At 49.3% G+C, this 10,063-nt stretch overlaps 1 protein-coding gene across 1 annotated transcript; it reads left to right on the top strand.

Moving 5' to 3' along the window:
* Positions 1–389: 389 nt before the first annotated feature.
* Positions 390–3,118, top strand: LOC123097602 (probable arabinosyltransferase ARAD1). The gene is made up of 2 exons (XM_044519383.1): positions 390–1,484; positions 2,164–3,118. Exons 1-2 carry the CDS (start codon positions 405–407, stop codon positions 2,722–2,724), a joined length of 1,641 nt encoding a protein of 546 aa, XP_044375318.1. The 5' UTR covers positions 390–404; the 3' UTR covers positions 2,725–3,118.
* Positions 3,119–10,063: the final 6,945 nt, after the last annotated feature.

Here is a 10,063-nt window from a genome sequence, read left to right as displayed (position 1 = left end):
GCGCGGCCACGCCCGGCCGGCCGTCAAACTGCGTGTCGAGCAGGAGGTAAAGAGAAAAAGGAGGAGAAGAAAGGAATGGGTGGGTGGGTGGGCTCCTTTGGTTTCATTGACAGGCGGGCCAGGGTCACATGCAAGCGGACGAGGCCGGACGAGGACGCAGCCCAAAGTGTCCGCTTCAGACGCAAACCCAGCTTAAATTTGCGCCTAGGATGGGGCAAGACCGTTCAGAAACAGACGCTTTTTACAGAGATGTCATGCGTTGAGCTGTCTCATATGTCCGTTTTACCCCAAACAAACAGATCCGGACAATTTAGAGTCGTGCAAGTGAGACCCTTGCACATGTCGTGGGGAATCGGAGTAATTTCGAGGTCTTTGAGGAAAGCGGCAAAAGGGTAGCGACCGCAATGGGGTGGAAGTGCGTGGGTCTGGAGTGGAAAGAGGCCGTTCCTCGGTTCCTGCCGCACCGCATCCGTCCAAGCGCAACCGTCTCGTTGGACGCCCCCAGATCCGACCCTCTCGACCCGGCCACCCCCACTCCACACCCCCACCCGAGGCAGGAGACCGCGGCCGCCACTGACCCATCCCCACATACCACACACGTATCCCCACCTCCTCAGATCCGAGCGCCATGGCCGCCCATCCCCACCCGCATTGCTATGCCTACCGCTAGCACCTCCATGGCCGCCGCCGCCTCCTGCCGGAGCCCGCTCGTCTGGTTCTTCTCCCTCGCCGCCGCGCTCTTCTTCGCCTCCTGGTACCTCCTCCTCGACTCCGCCGCCGCCCCGACCGCGCTCGATGCCCGCCGCCAGGGCCTCCGCCCCGCCTCTCCAGGCAGAAAATGCGATCCGGACAAGGCGCTGCTGCGCGTCTACATGTACGACCTGCCCCTCGAGTTCCACTTCGGCATGCTCGACTGGGAGCCTGGGAGCGGCGGCGGCGGCCTTTGGCCGGACGTCAGGCACGGCGTGCCGGAGTACCCCGGAGGGCTCAACCTGCAGCACAGCATCGAGTACTGGCTCACGCTGGACCTCCTCGCCTCCGAGCAGGGCGCGCCCACGCCGTGCAACGCCGTCCGGGTGCGCGACCCCGCCAGGGCCGACGTCGTCTTCGTGCCCTTCTTCGCCTCCCTCAGCTTCAACCGCCACTCCAAGGTCGTGCCGCCCGCGCGGACCAGCGAGGACCGGGCGCTGCAGCGGAGGCTGATCGAGTTCCTCGCCGCGCGGCCGGAGTGGCGGAGGTCCGGCGGGAGGGACCACGTCGTCCTCGCGCACCACCCCAACGGGATGCTCGACGCGCGCTACAAGCTCTGGCCCTGCGTCTTCGTGCTCTGCGACTTCGGGAGGTACCCACACAGGGTGGCCAACATCGACAAGGACGTCATCGCCCCGTACCGGCATGTCGTCGACAACTTCTTCAATGACTCCACCGGCTACCACGACCGGCCGACCTTGCTCTACTTCCAAGGCGCCATTTACAGGAAAGATGTGAGTACCCTTTGATGAAACCTTACTAGTTTTAGCTTAAGCAGGGAATTAAAATCGTGGTGTGATTAGTCAACTTCCATTTTTAATAATGTAGCTATTGATTTTAAAAGTTGCTTTGCATGTGTCCTTCTCCTACATAGATTTGAGAATGTTTGCCATGTACTGCTACTATTTAACCGATTTAAGTTTCAGTCAGTAGCACGATCCTAGGCTAGCACAACCTCATCTGTAGTCTGGAGTCTGGACACCCTCCGTGGTACTTGATTTGGACTTCAATGATTCTGGCTACGGGAAATATCCTAGTTGCAAATAATTGCCATTGGCATTGCCTTGTTCACTATCCAGCTGAGTTTGGTTGGCTCGTCTTGCTCATTAATCCAGCTCACTTTGGTATGCTATCACTTCTTTCATGTGACTGTTACCTACTTATAAGCCCCGTTTATGTCATAGCTCTAATGAGTCGGTTTAATACTTAAGAGGTTCTATAATCTGATAAGGTTGAGAATCCAAATTGTGATTGTCGCTTTCACACATTTGTGGCAAGTAGTGTATAATATGGTTTATTAAGCAAGATATATGAATTATTGACTGTCTGAAAACCAAGGTCCTGAGAATGTATGATCTGTGTGAAATATTGATGATTCTCATGGTTGTGATCTTTTGAATCACAACCTTGCAGGGTGGTTTCATCCGACAGGAACTTTACTATCTTCTCAAAGATGAGAAAGATGTGCACTTCTCATTTGGAAGTGTGGCTGGTAATGGGATTGAGGAATCGACACGGGGTATGAGGGCATCCAAATTCTGCCTCAACATTGCAGGGGATACGCCATCCTCCAACCGTCTATTCGATTCCATAGTCAGTCACTGTGTGCCCGTCATTATCAGCGATGAGATTGAACTCCCATTTGAAGATATCCTTGACTACTCCAAGTTCTGCATCATAGTGCGTGGTGCAGATGCTGTTAAGAAGGGCTTTCTGATAAATCTGATCAAAGGGATAAGCCCAGAAGAGTGGACAAGCATGTGGAACAAACTGAGGGAGGTAGAAGGGCACTTTGAATACCAGTACCCATCTCAGCCTGACGATGCTGTCCAGATGATCTGGAAGACCATAGCTCGAAAGGTGCCTTCAATTCGGCTGAAGGTCAACAGATTACAAAGATTTTCCCGGTCTGAAGCTAACAAAACAAACGATTCTCCGGCAAGATCTTCCTGGCTAGAAAATCAAGCTCGTTGATTTTGGACCAACAAACTCTCCCAGCTGGTTTTCAGTCCTCTGCAAGAGGAGTGCCCATAGTGAAGCTGAGCTTGAACCTCGAAGCCAGGAGCAACAGCTACAAGAGATTAATGGAGTAAAGTACTCCTGATACAGTTTACCATCACAATATTACAGATCCGAGGGCCTGATTTTTGTTCTTCTCCAATTTTCGTCGAAAATGTGCTCAACCGTGTAGATTAGGGACAATAACTTTTTGTATCAGAATCTGTATATCCTAGGCAGTAGCGTAATTACTGATCATTTCCAATCTAGTCTTATACTACTTCAGAGGTGTAACTCCCCATTCTCGGAGCAAGAGTTTTTATGGTTCCTTGCTCGATTCTATCCATGTGATACCTGCAGATGACCGGCATATGTCGTCCTTCCCTTCCATTATTGGGTCATGACAAGAATTGCTGCTGTTCAGGTGATTGCATAGGTGCGCTCAAGTCTCGGTTGCCTCTTCGCTCTTGGTAACTACTTGCCTATCTGATCTGGGCAATTTACCCACTGAGCTGCAAGCCAGGTATACTCCTGACTGGCTTTGCGGCTGCCTCATGGGTGGAGTCCTGAATTGTCAAGAATAATATTGGTCGATATCGAGATGCCTTGAATGCGGTTTCAGAAGATGAGCATGGCCAATGAACGAAACACATACTAGTATCAAACCATCACAAGTCCCAAAACCTCTTCAAGCTCGACTGGAAAACCTGTGAGAGTTCTATGCGCTACTTTCCGGCACGGAAGGGGTGACTATCACCTCATCAAGTACCACTTTCCTCCCACTCAATTCTTTGGAGAGAAACTCCTTCTCCAGAAAGGACCCGTTCTTGGCAACGAAGATCTTGCCTTCGGATCTGAGGAAGAAGGTATACCCAATAGTTTCCTTAGGGTATCCTATGAAGACGCATTTCTCCGACTTGGGTTCGAGCTTTTCAGGTTGAAGTTTCTTGACATAAGCATCGCATCCCCAAACTTTTAGAAACGACAGCTTAGGTTTCTTCCCAAACCATAATTCATACGGTGTCGTCTCAACGGATTTCGACGGAGCCCTATTTAAAGTGAATGCGGCAGTCTCTAAAGCATAGCCCCAAAATGAGAGCGGTAAATCGGTAAGAGACATCATAGATCGCACCATATCCAATAGAGTGCGATTACGACGTTCGGACACACCATTTCTCTGAGGTGTTCCAGGCGGCGTGAGTTGCGAAACTATTCCACATTTCCTTAAGTGTGTACCAAACTCGTGACTAAAAAATTCTCCACCACGATCTGATCGTAAGAATTTTATTTTCCTGTCACGTTGATTCTCAACCTCACTCTGAAATTCCTTGAACTTTTCAAAGGTTTCAGATTTGTGCTTCATTAGGTAGACATACCCATATCTACTTAAGTCATCAGTGAGAGTGAGAACATAACGATATCCTCCGCGAGCCTCAACACTCATTGGACCGCACACATCGGTATGTATGATTTCCAATAAGTTGGTTGCTCGCTCCATTGTTCCGGAGAACGGAGTCTTGGTCATCTTACCCATGAGGCATGGTTCGCACGTGTCAAATGATTCGTAATCAAGAGACTCCAAAAGTCCATCTGCATGGAGCTTCTTCATGCGCTTGACACCAATGTGACCAAGGTGGCAGTGCCACAAGTATGTGGGACTATTGTTATCAACTTTACATCTTTTGGTATTCACATAATGAACATGTGTAACATCACGTTCGAGATTCATCAAAAATAAACCATTGACCAGCGGGGCATGACCATAAAACATATCTCTCATATAAATAGAACAACCATTATTCTCAGATTTAAATGAGTAGCCATCTCGAATTAAATGAGATCCAGATACAATGTTCATGCTCAAAGCTGGCACTAAATAACAATTATTGAGGTTTAAAACTAATCCCGTGGGTAGATGCAGAGGTAGCGTGCCGACGGCGATCACATTGACCTTGGAACCATTCCCGACGCGCATCGTCACCTCGTCATTTGCCAGTCTTCGTTTATTCCGCAGTTCCTGTTTTGAGTTACAAATATGAGCAACCGCACCGGTATCAAATACCCAGGAGCTACTACGAGTACTGGTAAGGTACACATCAATTACATGTATATCACATATACCTTTGGTGTTGCCGGCCTTCTTGTCCGCTAAGTATTTGGGGCAGTTCCGCTTCCAGTGACCACTTCCCTTGCAATAAAAGCACTCAGTCTCAGGCTTGGGTCCATTCTTTGACTTCTTCCCGGCAACTGGCTTACCGGGCGCGGCAACTCCCTTGCCGTCCTTCTTGAAGTTCTTCTTACCCTTGCCCTTCTTGAACTTAGTGGTTTTATTCACCATCAACACTTGATGTTCTTTTCTGATCTCCACCTCCGCTGATTTCAGCATTGAATATACCTCGGGAATGGTCTTTTCCATCCCCTGCATATTGAAGTTCATCACAAAGCTCTTGTAGCTTGGTGGAAGCGACTGAAGGATTCTGTCAATGACCGCGTCATCCGGGAGATTAACTCCAGCTGAGACAAGCGGTTGTGTAACCCAGACATTCTGAGTATGTGCTCACTAACAGAACTATTCTCCTCCATTTTACAGCTGAAGAACTTGTCGGAGACTTCATATCTCTCGACCCGGGCATGAGCTTGGAAAACCATTTTCAGCTCCTCGAACATCTCATATGCTCCATGTTTCTCAAAACGCTTTTGGAGACCCGGTTCTAAGCTGTAAAGCATGCCGCACTGAACGAGGGAGTAATCATCAGCACGTGATTGCCAAGCGTTCATAACGTCTTGGTTCTCTGGGATTGGTGCTTCACCTAGCGGTGCTTCTAGGACATAATCTTTCTTGGCAGCTATGAGGATGATCCTCAGGTTCCGGACCCAGTCCGTATAGTTGGTGCCATCGTCTTTCAGCTTGGTTTTCTCTAGGAACGCGTTGAAGTTGAGGACAACGTGGGCCATTTGATCTACAAGACATATTGTAAAGATTTTAGACTAAGTTCATGATAATTAAGTTCATATAATCAAATTATTCAATGAACTCCCACTCAGATAGACATCCCTCTAGTCATCTAAGTGAAACATGATCCGAGTTAACTAGGCCGTGTCCGATCATCACGTGAGATGGACTAGTCAAGATCGGTGAACATCTCCATGTTGATCGTATCTTCTATACGACTCATGCTCGACCTTTCGGTCCTCCGTGTTCCGAGGCCATGTCTGTACATGCTAGGCTCGTCAAGTCAACCTAAGTGTATTGCTTGTGTTCCGAGGCCATGTCTGTACATGCTAGGCTCGTCAACACCCGTTGTATGCGAACGTTAGAATCTATCACACCCAATCATCACGTGGTGCTTCGAAACAACGAACCTTCGCAACGGTGCACAGTTAGGGTGAACACTTTCTTGAAATTATTATAAGGGATCATCTTACTTACTACCGTCGTTCTAAGCAAATAAGATGCAAAAACATGATAAACATCACATGCAATCAAATAGTGACATGATATGGCCAATATCATTATGCTCCTTTGATCTCCATCTTCGGGGCACCATGATCATCTTCGTCACCGGCATGACACCATGATCTCCATCATCATGATCTCCATCATTGTGTCTTCATGAAGGCGTCACGCCAACGATTATTTCTACTTCTATGGCTAACGCGTTTAGCAACAAAGTAAAGTAATTTACATGGCGTTATTCAATGACACGCAGGTCATACAAAATAATAAAGACAACTCCTATGGCTCCTGCCGGTTGTCATACTCATCGACATGCAAGTCGTGATTCCTATTACAAGAATATGATCAATCTCATACATCACATATATCATTCATCACATCTTCTGGCCATATCACATCACATAGCACTTGCTGCAAAAACAAGTTAGACGTCCTCTAATTGTTGTTGCAAGTTTTTATGTGGCTTGTATAGGTTTCTAGCAAGAACGTTTCTTACCTACGTAAAACCACAACGTGATTTGCCAATTTCTATTTACCCTTCATAAGGACCCTTTTCATCGAATCCGTTCCGACTAAAGTAGGAGAGACAGACACCCGCTAGCCACCTTATGCAACTAGTGCATGTCAGTAGGTGGAACCTGTCTCACGTAAGCGTACGTGTAAGGTCGGTCCGGGCCGCTTCATCCTACAATAACGCCGAAACAAGATAAGACTAGTAGCGGCAAGAAGAATTGGCAACATCGACGCCCACAACTGCTTTGTGTTCTACTCGTGCATAGTAACTACGCATAGGCCTGGCTCATGATGCCACTGTTGGGAATCGTAGCATAATTTTAAAATTTTCCTATGCTCACCAAGATGCATCTATGGAGTATACTAGCAATGAGGGGAAAGGAGTGCATCTACATACCCTTGTAGATCGTGAGCGGAAGCGTTCCAATGAACGTGGATGACGGAGTCGTACTCGCCGTGATCCAAATAACCGATGACCGAGTGCCGAACGGACGGCACCTCCGCGTTCAACACACGTACGGTGCAGCGACGTCTCCTCCTTCTTGATCCAGCAAGGGGAAGGAGAGGTTGATGGAGATCCAGCAGCACGACGGCGTGGTGGTGGACGTAGCGGGTCTCGGCAGGGCTTCGCCGAGCTTCTGCGAGAGGGAGAGGTGTAGTAGGGGAGGAGGGAGGCGCCCAAGGCTGTTGTACTACTGCCCTCCCTCCCCCCCTTTATATAGGCCCCCTGGGAGGAGGGGCGCCGGCCAAGATCCCATCAAGGGAGGGGGCGGCTGTAACGCCCCGGACACACCCGCCGGTGGTCGTTACTCCTGGCAGGATCTAGACTGGCCCCACAGATCAATACTAGTCTTTTCTGCGCACTTTGTCCTCACTCGTGCGCACCCGGGAGAAACTTCCCGGTCGGTCACCCATCCTGAAACTACTCCAAGCTGAGCACGCTTAACTTTAGAGTTCTGTCCGAATGGGCTTCCGGAAAAGAAGGAATTCCTTATTGATATGAGTAGTCTATCATCCCTAATAAGCCAGGCTATCACATACACCCCTACTCAGAGGAACCGACGTCCTCGTCGGGCCACAGGAACGTTCCCTCTTGGCACATACGTCTGTGCATCCAGTCCGGTACATGTGCCATGCCGTGTGCCACGACGGGTCACAAACGTCATGAACAACATGACTGCGCACCTATCCGCAAATATCCGTGTAACCGCGAGGATCGGCTCTGATACCAACTTGTAACGCCCCGGACACACCCGCCGGTGGTCGTTACTCCTGGCAGGATCTAGACTGGCCCCACAGATCAATACTAGTCTTTTCTGCGCACTTTGTCCTCACTCGTGCGCACCCGGGAGAAACTTCCCGGTCGGTCACCCATCCTGAAACTACTCCAAGCTGAGCACGCTTAACTTTGGAGTTCTGTCCGAATGGGCTTCCGGAAAAGAAGGAATTCCTTATTGATATGAGTAGTCTATCATCTCTAATAAGCCAGGCTATCACAGCGGCGGCCAAGGGGGGAGACTTGCCCCCCAAGGCAAGTGGGGCGCCCCCACCTTAGGGTTTCCAACCCTAGGCGCAGGGGGGAGGCCCATGGGGGGCGCCCCAGCCCACTAGGGGCTGGTTCCCTTCCCACTTCAGCCCATGTGGCCCTCCGGGATAGGTGGCCCCATCCGGTGGACCCCCGGGACCCTTCCGGTGGTCCCGGTACAATACCGGTGACCCCCGAAACTTTCCCGGTGGCCGAAACTTGACTTCCTATATATAATTCTTCACCTCCGGACCATTCCGGAACTCCTCGTGACGTCCGGGATCTCATCCGGGACTCCGAACAACTTTCGGGTTTCCGCATAGTCATATCTCTACAACCCTAGCGTCACCGAACCTTAAGTGTGTAGACCCTACGGGTTCGGGAGACATGCAGACATGACCGAGACGCCTCTCCGGTCAATAACCAACAGCGGGATCTGGATACCCATGTTGGCTCCCACATGTTCCACGATGATCTCATCGGATGAACCACGATGTCGAGGATTCAATCAATCCCGTATACAATTCCCTTTGTCAACCGGTATGTTACTTGCCCGAGATTCGATCGTCGGTATCCCAATACCTTGTTCAATCTCGTTACCGGCAAGTCTCTTTACTCGTACCGCAATGCATGATCCCGTGACCAACGCCTTAGTCACATTGAGCTCATTATGATGATGCATTACCGAGTGGGCCCAGAGATACCTCTCCGTCATACGGAGTGACAAATCCCAGTCTCGATCCGTGCCAACCCAACAGACACTTTCGGAGATACCCGTAGTGCACCTTTATAGTCACCCAGTTACGTTGTGACGTTTGGCACACCCAAAGCACTCTTACGGTATCCGGGAGTTGCACGATCTCATGGTCTAAGGAAAAGATGCTTGACATTGGAAAAGCTCTAGCAAACGAAACTACACGATCTTTTATGCTATGCTTAGGATTGGGTCTTGTCCATCACATCATTCTCCTAATGATGTGATCCCGTTATCAACGACATCCAATGTCCATAGTCAGGAAACCATGACTATCGGTTGATCAACGAGCTAGTCAACTAGAGGCTTACTAGGGACACGTTGTGGTCTATGTATTCACACATGTATTATGATTTCCGGATAACACAATTATAGCATGAACAATAGACAATTACCATGAACAAAGAAATATAATAATAACCATTTATTATTGCCTCTAGGGCATATTTCCAACACAAATGCGTCGGCACGGACGCGAAGCAGACTCCATTTGGGTTTGGGTCGCCGTGTTGGGCCTTCTCTTTTGTCCGCGCCGACCCAAACGGACGGTGGCGGACGAAATGGGTTGCCCCATTGGAGTTGCTCTGACTGGCCTCTGCACTAATTTTCAGAAGAGTTCAATTGTCCCGTGCGATGCGGGCTTCTAGATTTAGATTTTTTTTAGGGTCGAAACCAAGCTTTACTCATTCAAATTCCACAGTTTGTGGGATACAAAACGGATCGTGCGGGACCGACATCCACAAATGCCGCCCTTGATCCAGAGATTGAGCAAACTTGGCGAATCTATCGGCGTCGTGATTTGCCGCTCTACTTTCAAACATGAAATTACAAGTAAAATTGACAACTCTATTGTTTATTTCGGTGATGATAGCTCCATATCTCGTGCTGCTTCCACGGTGAATATCACCTACAGCCTGCTTAGAATCGGATGCGATGATGAAGCTCTGAAGGTGAAGATCCATTGCTAGTGAAAGGCCCTCTCTGCATGCCAATGCCTCCAATGTAGCCACATCAGAGATCCCGTTGATTACCAGTGCTGAGCTTCCAAGAAAGTCCCCTGTGTTGT

Source organism: Triticum aestivum, chromosome 4D (genome assembly GCF_018294505.1).
Source record: "Triticum aestivum cultivar Chinese Spring chromosome 4D, IWGSC CS RefSeq v2.1, whole genome shotgun sequence".
NCBI lineage: Eukaryota > Viridiplantae > Streptophyta > Magnoliopsida > Poales > Poaceae > Triticum > Triticum aestivum.
This window is presented reverse-complemented; position numbering and strand designations above follow the sequence as displayed.